Below are 16,123 nucleotides of genomic sequence, written 5' to 3'. Positions count from 1 at the left end.
TATATAGTACATATAAGAAAATAATGCTACCTAATAAAAAAAAACAATAGTAGAAATTTTAATAAATACCACATAAAAATATGTAATAAAATAAAATGAACTATTTATTCGTTCAAGGAACTAATTAATTCTGAACCTGTTCTCCTTTTCTTTACTTTCTATACTTTGTAATGTAAGATAAGGTTTCAATATTTTTCTATGTTAGATAGGGAAACCGAAGAAGTGAATCTAATTTAATCTAATGTTTGTCTTCATGTGGAGTCTATGAAAAAAGGTTTTACTTATCATAATGATGGCAGTACTAATAAACAGTGGGTTAAACTTTAAACTTGAGAAAGAAGATGAAGTAGTTTTCAAAGTGCAGACAAAGTGCATTGTGTAAAGAGTGATTTGTCGGGAACGTGCTTAGCTTGGTAGACACTCTTTTTTTAACTCGATTCCCTTTTTGTCCTCATAAGCATTGTTCCTCTTCTCTCAAGCTGGCGTGCCTTCCCCTTTCTTCTCCATCCAGACCCATAAACTACAAGTTTCATTTTATCTCTAGAACTAGAATAAATCTTCTGCTAAATCTTTTTACATGGTTAATCGTAGAATGCGATTCAAATCGACACACGATTACATGCAACCAAGTAAAAATCAGACTCCGTTTGGTTTCTATTCTGAGATAGAAATAATGAAATATATATACAGAAATAAAATATTTGAAAAAAGAGACATGAACAGATATAGAAAAAGGATTTTGTCTCTATAAATTTTCTATCCACTCTGAAATGAAAGACACATCAAATGGAGAGACAAAAGCTTTTGTTGGTCAAAAATAGTGTTGAAAGAAGGAAGATAGTAATTTGATGTGGATGGAATAAAATAATAAAAGCAAAAATATCTTTTTTTAATTTTTATGTATGTATTATTTTTACTAAAACAAAATAAAAATATAAACATTTTTTTATATTTTTATATCTCTATCTCTCTATTTTCATATTTATTATATCTAAGATAAATATCCAAACTAAATCAGAGCTTTATGTTTGTTTGTTTCAGTTTAACAGCATGTACTAAGCCGACAATCCACACACATTCTTTGTTTGTGAAGAGGTTTGTATCGGGCTCAGAGGTCAAATGGGTAAAAAGGACACATTCTTGACCAAAATTATGTAAATGTACACTATATATGATTCTCTAACTTCTGTTTCATCCATACAAAAGCAAACACGTGTCTACAAATTACCTGGACTATCTAATCAACAAATAGTTTCCCATCCTCGTACTCACCGTTGAATCTGCAGCTGAGAAATCTAGCATCTAAATATTCTATTGTTATCCTTAGTTCAGTTCAGTTCGAAACCTGTGAATAATGGTAACTCTTGAAATCTGAATCTCTCCTGCCCCTAACTGTTTTCTAGTTCCTTAGAAACAATAAATTTCATAGGTCTACTAGCATTATGACCTTATTTTACCTCTTGATTAGTAAGAAGTTGAAGATTAATGCGTGGATTATGTTAAAGAAGAAGAAAACCACACAATAAGAGAAAATCTGAATCTGAATAAGAAACAAAAAAGTGTCTAGTATATATTCTGTAAGTGACACTGATTGTAGAAGTTCTATAAGGTACACACACAAGATTACAAGAATGATAACGAAAACAAATCTTCTATGATAAACTATAATAAGAATATCATGTTAGCTGCAGTTAGAAGTTCATAGCAATGATTGGCAAATGTAAATATCATGTAAATATTTTATGCAAAGCAGTGATAATTTAATAAAATATTATCTGCAAGCATGAACAGTGGGGTCAGCCCATAGATTTTTTTAAAAAAAAAATCTACAAGATTTTACCACTTCTAAACTTGACATAGAGATCCTCATTCAAATGGGACAACCGTTACATGTGCCTTAATTTCCAGCAAAGAATAAAAGGCGGAAAAGGATCAGTTGGTGTTGCAGTTTAAAATGGAAAAGAAAAATCTCACCACAGTATAAATAATCTCCATTCGGCTCCTGCAAAGCATTTCCTGTTCAACGGCTTGCATCAAGATCAAACCATTCTGATCCATGAGCATATGGTAATGTTAGTCTTATGCCTTGAAACACAAAAATCATCAGTCCAGTAGGTGGATTGAATCTGGTAATGAGACATAGTATAGAACACCTAGGTGGATGTTTTAACACAAGGGTTGAAGCTTGGCGATCACTGTGCAGTGGTTACTGAATTAGAATGCCTGAAACTCTCACAGCCTGGGCAGTTATGTAAGCTCTCGTGAATGTAAATATCACAATCGAGGCAAAATTGTTGCTTGCATTTTGGGCAAGTAACAGAAAGTCCTGGCTTGTTTCCTGCGCCACAAAAAGTCAAGGGAGGGATTTTAAGAAAATATTGAGCAACAGCATACTTTACAAGCAATACTATTTGGAAGAAATGAGAAATCGCAAGGATAATACAACATTAACTAATGCTACAATCATTTCAGGTTAGCTTATGTAGCAACAAACTAACTAAATAAAGCACAAATACCTACCTAAGGAGACAATTTTTTATTTTTACAAAAAAAAAAAGAATGAAACAAAATCTTGGTCTTGACTATCTTTCTGCAGAAGCTTACCCTGACTTAGAAGACTTTGTTGACAGCCAAAACAATCACTGGAAAAATTGTGACTACTACCATTTTGAGATGTTTGAGAGACCTCATCAAATGGCACTATTGGAAAAAGATGATGATATGACCTTGCCAAATGGGGTGAAGAGATAAGCGTCAATCCACAGATGCGACATTCAGTTGGTAGCTCACAAACACGAACTTTGCATCTTGGACAAGTGTAACCTCCTCCTGTCCTAGCCTCTTCATGACATGTACAAATAGCAACAGCACTCTCGGCGGCTCTTTGTGGAAAACCCATCTTAATTAGATTAGCAGTAGCATACTCTGCTATTGCTGGAGGTGGTGGAGCATGCTCCAGAACTAACTCTTTCAGGTGGGACTGCATGAGAGTATATAACTATATGAATTCAAACATCCATGTATACAAACTCCAAGCCTACTACAACAAAAAATAAAGTCTTATCCCATTAAGTAGAGTTGGCTACATAGATCAAATGACACCATTGCACTCTATCATCCATGTATATAGAAACCAAAATTTGAAAAACATTACGACATTTTAGGTGATGAGCAATATTCCAAGTTCTTATTTACAGGAAGTTTGCTTGACTAACTAAATCACTTTGATACAGGAGGATTTTTTGTATATGAACAGTAATAATAACTAACCTCATCTAGTGCAACAGAGTAAGTTCCTCCAGTTTCTTGGCTGAGATGTTTGCATATGAACATTTCAGCAGCAAGGCCAATGACAGAACACCTTATTTTACTCTTTTTGCATTTCTGGATGGTTTCCATGAGGTCACCAGGATCACACGTACTAAGAGCTGAATATAAGATCAGAACTTCTCGATGGCCATATGATGGAATTTGGTTTAGATAGCCAAGAACAAGCTCTAGCGCGTTTTGCAGGGAAGCATCACCTGAGCATTCCAGTTTACCCATCAAAGCTTTAATGTGGGACTCAGGACTGCCTCCAAGTTCTGTTAAACAATGTGCAATCCCATCTTTTATGGTCACCAGACCAATATGACTAAGTGGATTCTGATCAAAGAACTCCCTGATAAATGCCTCAACCTGTCTTCCAATCACAGCCATCCTACTTGGTTTTAAATCTGTCTCTGAAGCTGCCTTCAAATAATGACAGAAACCAAGTTATGAATACAAAGAGGAGGAATTAAATAGGACACATAAATAAATTTAATGTTTTACATTTATTTTTAGAACTTTTATTACATATTTCTCCGATATCTTTTATTATTATTACTACAGTTGCAACTTCAATTACAATCTGAATGAGATACTTCTCAAGTCCTTTCAGGCATGATGTTCATGGAGAAACTACAAAGGAATTCAAATCAAAATCCAGTCTCAAATACGATGTTCATGGAGAAACTATAAAGTAATAATTAAAATACCTTGGACAGGTCAACAACAATGTATAGGTAACGGATAAGACCCTTCTGAATTCGAGCAGTAGCTGCTGTGGAAGCAAGGGCACGAAGCCGTCTGCGATACTGGGCATGGTGAATGGCTGTAGTATCTATGGGGCGAAGAAGTCCAGATTCATCCTCTTGCAAAGACTCCCATGATCTATCTTCTGCATAAGTTCTCTCCCAGGCTTCAAGGTCTGCACCATCAGCTTCATCCTCATCATCATCTTCTACCCCTCCATTAAGTGGTCTTTTAACAGTATTGTTCATAATTCCTAGAGCAAAAGATGTGCTAACAGCTAATTATCAAGGGCAACAATAGCAGCAACCAAAGAAATTGTGTGTCTTAATCCACTCATAAAAGACATGAATCTTTGAACACTAAAGAAAGAGAGATCTTAAGGTGTAATCACATCACAAACATAGAAAGTAACTGTCTTTAAACAATAAAAGGCTATAAAAGAAAATACATGACACGTAGTAAAATTAGGACAAATGAAATATGCCAAAGCTAATAACAAAATTCTGATTTGATTTAAAAAAAAAAAGATAAAAAACATTTTGCACAAATACAGGCTAAGTGTTTCACTTTTGATTTGTAACTCCTTTGGAATTTGCCATACTTTAATTATGATTGACACATTTTCCATAACGAGTAGCATACAACCAATCAACCTGAGATGCTCCATTCACACTGTGCAGAGGGCTGCTCATGGTTAAGGTTAACCAAAAAACCAAATATAATTCCAGAATCCAGTTAACCAAAAATTTGGTTAACATTAGTAAACCAAACTGGTTTTAAATGAGAAAACCAATTCTTAAACACTTACAAAAGTAATAAACTGGTTTTGAATCGGTTTTGAAAAATAAATGATTTTTTCATTTAAAAACCAGATTTTGCATTTAAAAACCAGTTTTATGCAAAATCAATTTTAACTTATAAACCCATTTGTATACTTTAAAAAACCAGTTTAGCCTTTTTAACCATGATAACACTGATTTAAATCTATAAAATGATTTTTTTAATAAGATTATATTGCACCATTGAAAAGATATGCTTCAATAACATACAATAGAAAAAAATCAAAATGTAGAAAGAGATCATTCACGAAATTAGATAAAAATTAGCAAAATCAAAACATATGCAACAACTTACAGCTAATAAACTAGGAAACTATGAAGTAAAGAACGAACAAAATGACAATAAGCATTATTACAACTAAAAGCCATATGCACACAACAATGTAAAAGAAATCCATGGGAATATGATAATACTTGCAAGACATTAGCAACAAGGAAAATGTATGTTTTCATCAATTTCACCACAACCTATAATTCTTTTCCTCTACTTTCTACAAACAACCACTAAAATCAAAGAAAAAGGAGAGACAATTATGAACAGAAAACAAGAACTGTATACATGTAAAATGCAGAATTAGTTTGCATCCAAACAGGCTCAATATGCAAGCAAGTTTTCACAGCATCTTGTACAACATTCCAACATATTTGAATAACCCAAGCACTGCAGAAGAAATGTAATATAATTAGAAATTGATTTCATATCATGGTACAACATGCCATGTCTTGCATCCTATACTCATTTGTGGTTGCCTTGCCTTATATAGCTTTTTGTAATTTCACAGTAATACAATTTGATTGCCAATTAACATCATATAATATCTTGTATTTCCCAATATGAGAAATTCCTAGTTTGATTGTAACACGCTCAAGTCTCAATAAATTCATTATTACTATTCAACAATTATTTCCACTGTTATTAGCAAACAAATCAGTGTAGGCATAGAAAATATAAAAGAAATATTGTCTTCAGAGGGGAAACAAGAAACAAGAAACAAGACATGAGATGAAAAATCAAAATAGATGCTTGATCAAAGTGGAAACAAGGAAAACTGGCTGAAAAGGAGGTTGTTTTCACCCTAGAGATAAGCTAGAAAAACAGAGAATAATCATGTAATCATCATTCTTAACATACAATGTAGATCAGAATATCAGGCTCCAAAAGAATCATATGTTAAAAAAAATAAAGAATAAAATTCAACAGAGAAATCCTAAATAAAGAATAAAGTCATGCTCTAGTTTGACTAGCTTGACAGTGGGCTTGCTTAGCAGTAGGAATTGGATATAGAGCTGCAAAAGCTTTACTTGGTTATAGGGTAAGGTTGGAGTTTACACCCGCTTTAATTTAATATTTATAGAAATAGTCGCTAGTCCAGAGTCAGTCTAACACACTATTATTAATTAGCTTTACAAGAACAACTAACAGTCTAACACATCAGAAATATGAACATAGCAAATAAATTAAAAACCAACTTAGCACCAAGAAGATAAACCAACAACTCAACAAGGGATCAAAGAGGAGTAGAGAACCTACCGGAACTGAGGTGATGACAGCGACCGGAGGGCACTGCAGGAAGGCGGCAGCACTAATGACCGGACAACTACTGGAAGGTGAGGACAGCAAAAGGCAATGGCGACGGGAAGGAGACGACGATGAGAACTGAGAAGGAGAATCAGGCTGGAGAAATTCGCACAGCTGGGAGAGTGAGAAGGGAACTCACAGCAGCTGGCTGGAAGAGAACGAAGGAACTCGCAGTTGGGCTGGGAGAGGAAGAGGAGAGGCAAAGACTGGATTTCATTTTGGAATTAGGTATTTTGAAAATAAATATAAAAGTTTTTTTGGCTTTTACATGTATAAGCCTATTGCGCATTTCATCAAACAGCTCAAGTGCAAAATCACCCGAAGGAGCACACAATCAATAAGCTCATAAATCAAACCAGCAACATTATTAACAAAACGCGCAGGCTTCCTATCTCTATCTCAGCATGCATATTTCTTACCATAACAAAACAGATCATCCAACATTCAAAAACAAAAACAAGGATCCAATAGTGGAAATTCCAAAAGCAAATTCACACAACAAAATAAACAAATAAAAAAGCTACTAGAAAGCAAGCTGACTCTGACACTGACATTGTATCAAACACCTTGAAGGTGAGCAAAACTTGAAACGCACCAAACCCTCAATTACTAAGTTCCTTATATATATATATACATGGTCATAAAAGAAACATTATAATAAATGAGATTAGATCAGAGGGAAGTAGCAGTAGATGGTACTTACTAAGTAGATTCTTCTGCGTAAGATGATGGCTCAGCTATGAACTCCGTTCCTACGTAAGAGAAGATCCTCCCATCCCGTGGCAGTTTGGTTTCGCCGTCTTGTTAAGTTGGGCTACTTGGGCTTGGGCCTTTAACTTTAACCTCTTTGTTTGGGCTACATGGGCTTCTCCGCTAGTTGAAGGAAGAGCGAGCAGCAACGAAGCCGTGTCTATCTCTCTTCGTTGTCCGTTCCGAGCATCTGCCCTGGAAGCGCAGCGGTGTGGCACCTATCTCATGCGAGTGGAGCAGAGGAAGAATGAAGATCTGCAACCCGAAAAACAAGGCGTCTCAGCAGCGGCAGCCATGGAAGACGATGATCTGGGTTGTCCGGGTCGGATTCTGATTGGGTGTTGTGGCCCGGTCCAGTTGGGCTTCTCTAACTGGGTTGGACCGTGACCAAAAAAGCTTTGAAATATGGGCCTAATTATGAGTTCCATACTGGGCCTCCCTAAATGGGTTTATCCGCTCATAGGCCCAAATTAGTAGTTTTACGTAACATAAAGCAAAACATGAAAGAAAAATAGAATGAAAATGAGCATCAAAGTTAAACTTTGGGAGGGAATTTGGGCAGAGATTCTCTAATCCCTAAGAAAGTTCTGCAAAGCATAATCTTTTGCCCAAGAAATTGTCAGAGATTCCATCCACCGGTCTTTGACATGTTTTTGCCGATGATTACTCCCAGTCTCCCACTTCTAAATTATGTAAATATTTTTTTCTGAAGGACTATCAAGAAAAATAATGAAAAGAAATAAAGTAATAAACAGTTTGAAAATAAAATAAATTAAAATTTGAGTAACTGCCACCAATACCATGGTGTTGCTCAATGATCAAAAACTCCCAAATGGTTGCCCCTTTCTTGTATTTCCCTCCATTCTTCTCCTTGGTCTGGTCATTTGGAGCAATTCCAATTTCATCATGAAGATAAAGTGGGCCATTCCCACCAAAGTCCTCTAATCATGGTATTTTTTCTGTCAAATTAATTATATTAGATGTATATTAAAATTAATTATTATATATAAATAAAGTAGCTTCAAGTTTCAACATCCAAATCAATACATAAGAACTTTATAGCATTACTCCATTTAGTAATACTCTAGGCACTACTTGATTACTTCCTCCTAAATAAAACCCCAACCATAAGATTATAACCCTAAATTTCCTCTTAAAAAGGGGCTTCCAACGTTTCACACACCATTTAGCAGCTTCCTATCCAACTTAGAGAAGCACACATTCATTAATTAATTAAGTAATAATTATTTCAATTATTAGTAATATAGTAGAACTAAGGCTGCATTTGTTTATAGAAATAGGACTATGAGACAGAGATACAGAAATACAAAATCATGTTTGACAAAAGAAATATGAACAAAACAATGTGTTTAGATTCTAAAGACATTAAATTAGTGTATTTTGGATCTATTCTAACAAAAAGATCACGGAGACACTATCAAAGAACATAATTTATTTTTTATTTTTTTTATTATTCTAATTAATTTTTTATAATTATATTTTTTATTATTATATTTTTTGTCTCAAATTTTTTGAATAAAAAAAATAAGAATAAATTTAATTTTTATAATTTGTTTTAATTTATCATTAAATAAAATATAAAAAGACAAATTTTTATATTTCTATTCTTTATATCTTGTTTTAAGTGTCTTGTCTTATCCAATTTTTAGAAACAAACGCAGCTTAGTAGTAGTGCTACAGCCTAATTAACTATGAAATTAATCCTAATTAATTAATAGCTTGTCCGAAGGCAATTCTCAGTTGGCACCATGAAAACTTTGTCCCTTTACCCAACAACTTCAAATGGAAAAGTTTGTCAAAATCCAATTAATTAGACACTTTTGCTTGCCAACTTAGAAAGAGAGAAATGATTAATGTGATGAGGAGAGAGCAGATGCAAATAGATGTCGTGATTAGCGGCCCTTAGAGCCATTGGATTCTTAAAAGAATGATGGGTGTGATTTTAACAAGCATTTGACCCAATTTTCAGTTAACATTGTCTTCTATTCCCCTCCCTCGCTTAATTAGGACACAACTGTATTCCATGTTCTGCCACGTTTAAAGTTTATCTTGATTAATTAATATTTATTACAATTAGTGTCTGTTAATCTAATCCACTGACAATAGTATACTATTTGCATATATTTGGTATGTATTGCGTGTTATTATGGCAATTGAATATGTACAACTATTATATTATTCTTATATTGATCTGATTTAATTACTGTGTTTGTATTAGTTTGATAGTTTTATCATAATTTTAATTAAATTTTTATTGTTTTAATTGATTTTTATACTATTTTTTATTTTATAATTAAGTTCTTACTCTTTCCTAATTTAAAAAAAATGAATTAATTGAATATTTTTTTGTAAATGTTTTAAAATATTAATAATTAAAAATCTAATGAGATCTTTGATTATATGTATTTTAGGAGAAATATTCTGTTAATTTAAACGTTTTTTATATGAAAATGACATAATTACAAAACTAGAAGTAATGTAAGAACTCAATTGAAAAAATAAAATAAAATATAAAGACCTAATTAAAAAGTTGGTGTAGTTATAGAAATCAATATAATAACTAAACCTATTTATCTTGTATATATACATTTGTATTTGCTTGGCCTAGAAAATAAATTCTATAAGATTGCGTTTAGAAGAAAAATTGAGAATGAAAGAATAAAGACGGAAAGAGATCGAGAGACACATATTAAATTAAATTCGTTGTATTATGTTTGATATAAAGTGTACAAGCTTAATTATGTTATGTCTCAAGAGAAAGTCTCGGAGATCAACACTTTCATTAAAATTTAGCCCGTATTTAATCATTAAAAAAAAATATTTAATTATATATTATTAGATGTAATTTCACATAATTAAAAATAGTAATATGCTAACCCCCTAACACTACTAATATCTCAATATACTATTTAGTTTAAGATAAATATAAAAACTGAAATAAGTAAATAGATTTAAATATCTTCGTTAATTGAAAAAAAAAAGTATTTTAAAAAAGAAACATGATTAAAATTTTAATTTTTATCTTTAAAAATTTTAATTATTTGTATTTTTATTTTTTAAAACTACTGAAAAAATTAAAATCTTAATTTTAGTCTTTGAATATACTCGATCTTAATTTTTTTTATCTCAATTTTAATTTTCAAAAACAAATGCTACCTAAGTTTTACAATTTTTTGTTATGTATAAGTATGTGTCAACAATATTTGGGGATTATTATTCAAATAAATATAAACACTAGGTATATAATTAGTTGATAACTATATGACTTGACAAAAATTGTTCATGCGTATAAATACTAGTTCACATATTTTGATAATATATTTTGTCCAGTTTATACAGTAATGGTTTAATTTAAAGACTGATATATTCTTTAATAAATAAATAAATGCATATTAAAAAATCATTAGTACGGTCAGTGATAATGAAAGTATATATTATTTTATTAATAAACATAATGTTAAAATAAATAACTTTTCTACTATAAATATTTTAAAGTGGCTCAGTCTTTAATCATATTTGGAGATTAATAGTTAAATATTAATTCTTTTGTAATATAAATTGAAAGGGACACATTTGATGATTGTATTAAAAATAATAAGACTATTTAATGCTTTCAAATATGAAAATAAGAACAAATTTATTGTGCAATAAATTAATCTTTTTAACACTAATAATGACATTATTTGCATCTTCAAATTAAGTTCCTTCTTTTTGTGTCAATATTCAAATTAAGTTTTAACTTTTAAGTGTTCGAAATGTAATTATCTAAATAAATATCTAAACGTTTGAAAAAAAAAACATTTATTTTTTGTCTTGACCATTTAAATCTTTTAGATTAGTCATTACCTATCAATTTGGATATCTATGCTCTATGTAAAGAAAAATATTCCCTTTTTTATTCTCCTTCTTCTCCCCTCTTTTACAAACACAAGCTTTATTCTATTACCACCAAATCGAATGGAGGAAAAATAAGAATTTTTTTTCCACCTTTTAAAAAATTACTAATAAATAAAAGCATCCACTATGAGGTAAAAGGGCCAATAATTATTGGAGTATTTTTCAGCTTTTGTTAAATCTAGTGGCCAGGAAAGAGTTTCCCAAATGCAATATATATTCTCAATTAAATTCTCACACTACGTGGTTCAGAGAATATCTAACTTTTCAAGATATATAGATATTATTTCATTTCATTTATATTTGTTGTGACATATAACACAATTATATAATACCATTATTATTAGAATTTAATTTTAATATATTAACAGTATAAAATATTTTATAACAATTATATTAATTATTTTTATTTATGTAATATTACGTAATTTAATATACATATACAATTATTTTATACTGTATCAAAATTAGATTATTATTATTATTGTTATTTATAGTTAGAATTAGATGAAGGCCACAAAGTGTATTTGAATGTGACGTGGTGGGTAAATATATGTCTCCACAAGGTTGGTTTGTTTGTTTTGTCCTCAAAGAAAGGTAGTCAAACTTTGATTTAGATTTGAGAACCAGAAAGGGAGAGAGGAACACATCCAAAAGCATTTGCTTTTTTTTTTTCTTTTTTTTTAATGAGACTGTTGTGCGGTGCAATAATTACACTCTCAATTGGTCAATCATGCAATATGAATAAATAATGGTGAGTAGATTGATTGTACCACAGAATTAACATCACATGTTTAGTGTATCTCATGGAGTGGAGCATATAATGCCATGGAGGGATGTATAATACACCTCAATAGTAGTAAGTATAGCAATCTATGATCAAGTTTATTTAAATAATTGAGACTCATATTTATGTGATATGAATTAGCTAGCAGATCAGATAAGAGTTTGCATGATTTTTAATTTAATTTTTAGGATTGTAAAACTATTTAGATTCATTAGTGTTCTTAGGGTTATCTAAAATGTTAATTTGGGTCTGAATGTGAGATTCAGATTTCTTTGTGTGGCATCATCTGACTTGATATGCCGAAGTACCGTCTGTCCGAATTCTTCGTGAGGAGATGGGGTGATACAAGACTCCGATGCTTAAGTTAGCAAGAATTTTAGGCAGGTTTTTAGTAGACCATAACGTGAGTTATACTTGGAGATTCCAATGTATTTATATAAAATAGATAACCACCTTTGTTGGAGTAGTTCTATCTTTTCTGATAGATAAGCGTTCCTTCTATTTTGAGAGTTTGTTATGATCTACATTCTAGATGAGATAGAGATAGTAGGAGAGATTTAAATAGGCAGTTACTTGTTAGGTCAATTAGAGCTGAATCTCCACGTCGTTGTCCGACCTCTTTAAAGAGGTCGGGTTTATCATGAAGTCCACTTTTTTGTGAGCCTTTTGCGTTGTTGGGCCTGACTTTCGTTCTATTAGGTCAGGATATGAACAATTAGTAAGAGCCTTTAAAAAAAAAGAAAAAAAATTAACCAAACATATACAAATAAGGTAGGGGTGTTCATGGCCCGGCTCGTCCCCGAAGACCCGACCCGGTCCTGAAATTTTTAGGGGCTAATTTGGTGTGATTTCACCGGGTTTAGGGTCATGTAAGGATTTCAAAAATAGACCTGGTCATTGTTTCGGGTCGGATCCGGGCCATAGCTCGGGTCACCCGAACTCGGCCCGGTGGCCCGGTCATCATACACAATTAATATTTTGTATTATTAGTGATAGATGAGGGCTATTGTTATGTAGAATTTAAGTATTATAAACCTTAATATTTTGTGTTATTAGTCATTATAAGACTATAAGTTAATGTTTTATATTTAAAATGCATAAGACTTTTGACTAATCCATAATATTGTGTTATTTGTATTAATTTAAATATTTGGTGTTAATAGACAATATTAGTATTTATAGTAGTTATACTTTAATTTTAAGGAAAGGTTGGTTCTTGTTATTTTTTTGAAGTGAATTTTACCATGTCAAATAATGGTTGGAGTTTTGAAAATTTGAATATTTTTACATGCTAACTTATAAGAAAATAATGTTAACAGCCCAATTTTTATCCGGTATAATCATGGCCCGAAAGTGTGTATGTTTCATCGAGTCTAGACCCGGAATCGGGTCTAACAAATAGGCCATGTATATATTTTGGATCTGGTATAAATTACATCATACCTGGTTTCACCCGACCCATGAACACCCCTAAAATAAAAAAAGTGAATCATATAATTAAATTAAATATGAAACTAAACAATAAAATACTATTTTTATGTTAAAACTCCTATATTATCATTAACAATAATAGGAATTCACTATAGTTCCATTATTTATATTTGTTAAAAGTCCTGTTAATAGTGTTTGTAGTCTCTGTGTTTTGTTATGGAACACACTATCATTCATGTTTAACAAAATATTCTAAATATTAGAGAAAAAATCAATCAATTTTTTACTGAGTACTTTTTTCTATTCTCAAAGTATTGTTTTATAATTCCTGGTGTATGTAGTCTAATATTATCCCACATCAACTATTCAAATATACTATATCTATCAAATAATTTACAAATAATTAACAAATATATTATATCATTTCAACATTTTTTTTACAGACAATACATATAACATCAGTTTGTTCAATAATTTCTAACTTCCTCAATTGGTCTTAATTTTAGTATTAATCCATTCAACTAAAGTAAATCAGAAAAATAGTTCAATTAGAAAAATATTATTTTCAAAATTTTTTAGTAAAACTGTAATTATTAGTAATTATATCTTTTATCAAACTTTTTACCTACAGCATTTGCAGAAAAAATTAATAAAATATATATCATCTTTATAAAATTTCCACATTATCTTGCAATGCAATGTAGTCAACAGTATTAAAGGAAGTCTACTTATATAGAAAAACTATTTCCTTAATACCATTCAATTTTTTAAAATACTTTTTTGGAAAAAATATATCACCTTTTATGTAATAATATAACATACTTCAAACATATATAAATTATTTATTGTATATATTATATTATTTAATTTATTTTAGAAATATATATTCTAAATATCATATCATACGTGATAGAAGAGAAAGTATAGAGAGCCAATGGTCTAAGCGTACAATGTGTACAATGAAGGTTTAGAATGTATTAGAGATATGATCATTAGTGTTATATTGTCCTATCAGGTTACGCTTTTGGGATGAGTGAGTTCATGACATTGTATTAGAATTCTAGATCCGAAAGGTCAAAGGTTCCATCATTGATGAACTTCAAAATCAACTTTAAATTTTTGAGATGAGTGATTTTATGAAATGAGATGTTTATTATCCTGATATCTAGATGGTTATTCTGGATAGTATGAGTGATATTCATTTTATTCATAAATCAAAGATTTAGCCCATTATACATATTGTATGCTTAAGCCATTGGCTCTCGAACACTACCCATGATAGAAATTATTTTAAAACTTTGATATAATATAGTACACCATGTAAAAAGGAAGATGGTCAAAGCTGAACATATCGAAATTGGAGCATCAAAGTTATTAAATTCGCAATATACATCATTGCCTGGTTTTATGAAAGGTTCTATTGGAGCATTCACTTCATTGGAGACATTTATATATACACAAATATACTTTATTCATTCATTCATTAAATAAATTAAGGAATAACTGAGACATATCTCTGACAATGTAATAGACACCTTGTCATTCTTCTTGAGCCATTCCATAATTCCATGATTAACTAATTAGTAATCGAAAATATTTAATTAAATAAATATTAAAAATTTAAATTTTATTTTGTATATATAATAATCTATTAATAAATTTTTAAATAAAATTTAAATTTATCATAAATTTATTTTTAACCTATCGAATTAGTGAATACTATCGACAACAAAAAAATATACATATAGAGAAGGTTCTCATTATTATATTATCTATTGAGGGTGACTTAACTACCATACAAATTAAATCAAAAGCAATCATGTGTTGGTTGCAAAATGACAACCTGACTGAATCATAATGATGCAATATTAATTTGCTATCACCAAGCTAAGCCTCACTGGACACAAATATTTTAATTTATTATTCTTAAAATATTTTAATATAATAATAGTATTGTATAATTAAAATCAACATCTCCTTAACCGAGGCCCCGAAGACTCTATGGCTTTTGAGGTACTTCAAATTTTCAAACCTTAGACTTTTCGTTTTCTTCGAACGGAAAAAAGAAATAATATATAATAACTGAAAGATTTTTTTTTTCTGTAATGGGAAAAATAAGAAAAAAAAGAAAAGAAAGAGCATATAGTAAAAGCTTGGTGCTCAAGGAATATATACTATTCTCCTTAACTTTATTAAGATAAATGGACTTTCTTTTTGTGTATTATTTGTAATGGAAGAAATGGCGAACACAGAATTTAAATGTCATAAAAGCTTTGGGCCATTCACATATACAAAAACAAAAGTGCATTTGATGCTTGATATATACCCGAAAAGCTGCCCTACAAAATAAGTCATGCTTATATAAGATATTGGTGTTTAAATGCCATCATCATCCAAGCTTGCTTAGTTAATTTATTTGGATATATAGCCATCTTATAATAAAGGGTGAATATTCATTCCGACTCCAGATAATTTTTTTTGAAAGATTATAAAGTTTTCAATAAAAAATATATGTTTTTTAGTTTTTTATTTTTAATGGTGTAAAATTGATTAATCTTTTTGTTATTTTTTTTTGAATTAACGAAATACATTTATGTAACATATTAATTAATTAATCTATTCATTAAGTATCAGTTAAAATGAACAGATTTTTTATTGGAAGTCCTTCTTTTGGGTAATTATCAAGCCGTTTATGATTTCTTTTTTTGTTATTTTTTTTAATTACATTGACCAAATTTATTATATATATATAAAAACTAATAAATA

At 30.5% G+C, this 16,123-nt stretch overlaps 1 protein-coding gene across 4 annotated transcripts; it reads right to left on the bottom strand.

Moving 5' to 3' along the window:
* Nucleotides 1–1,582: 1,582 nt before the first annotated feature.
* LOC107471506 (general transcription factor IIH subunit 2) lies at nt 1,583–7,499 on the bottom strand. Of its 4 annotated transcripts, none has more exons than XM_016090990.3 (6): nt 7,178–7,499; nt 6,427–6,680; nt 4,020–4,309; nt 3,271–3,732; nt 2,605–2,980; nt 1,583–2,338 (listed from the first exon to the last, which is right to left on the bottom strand). In XM_016090990.3, the coding sequence occupies exons 3-6, from the start codon at nt 4,302–4,304 to the stop codon at nt 2,193–2,195; spliced, it is 1,269 nt and encodes a 422-aa protein (XP_015946476.1). In that variant the 5' UTR covers nt 4,305–4,309; nt 6,427–6,680; nt 7,178–7,499; the 3' UTR covers nt 1,583–2,192. The 4 variants fall into 4 exon arrangements, with proteins under 4 accessions (XP_015946476.1, XP_015946477.1, XP_020990002.1 ...); XM_016090991.3 differs by having other exon boundaries at nt 6,427–6,653; XM_021134343.2 differs by lacking the exon at nt 6,427–6,680 and having other exon boundaries at nt 4,020–4,326.
* Between the last annotated feature and the right edge of the window lie 8,624 nt (nt 7,500–16,123).

This window comes from Arachis duranensis, chromosome 10 (genome assembly GCF_000817695.3).
Source record: "Arachis duranensis cultivar V14167 chromosome 10, aradu.V14167.gnm2.J7QH, whole genome shotgun sequence".
NCBI lineage: Eukaryota > Viridiplantae > Streptophyta > Magnoliopsida > Fabales > Fabaceae > Arachis > Arachis duranensis.
The sequence above is the reverse complement of the archived record's forward strand: the minus strand, read 5'-3'. Positions and strand labels throughout refer to the sequence as shown.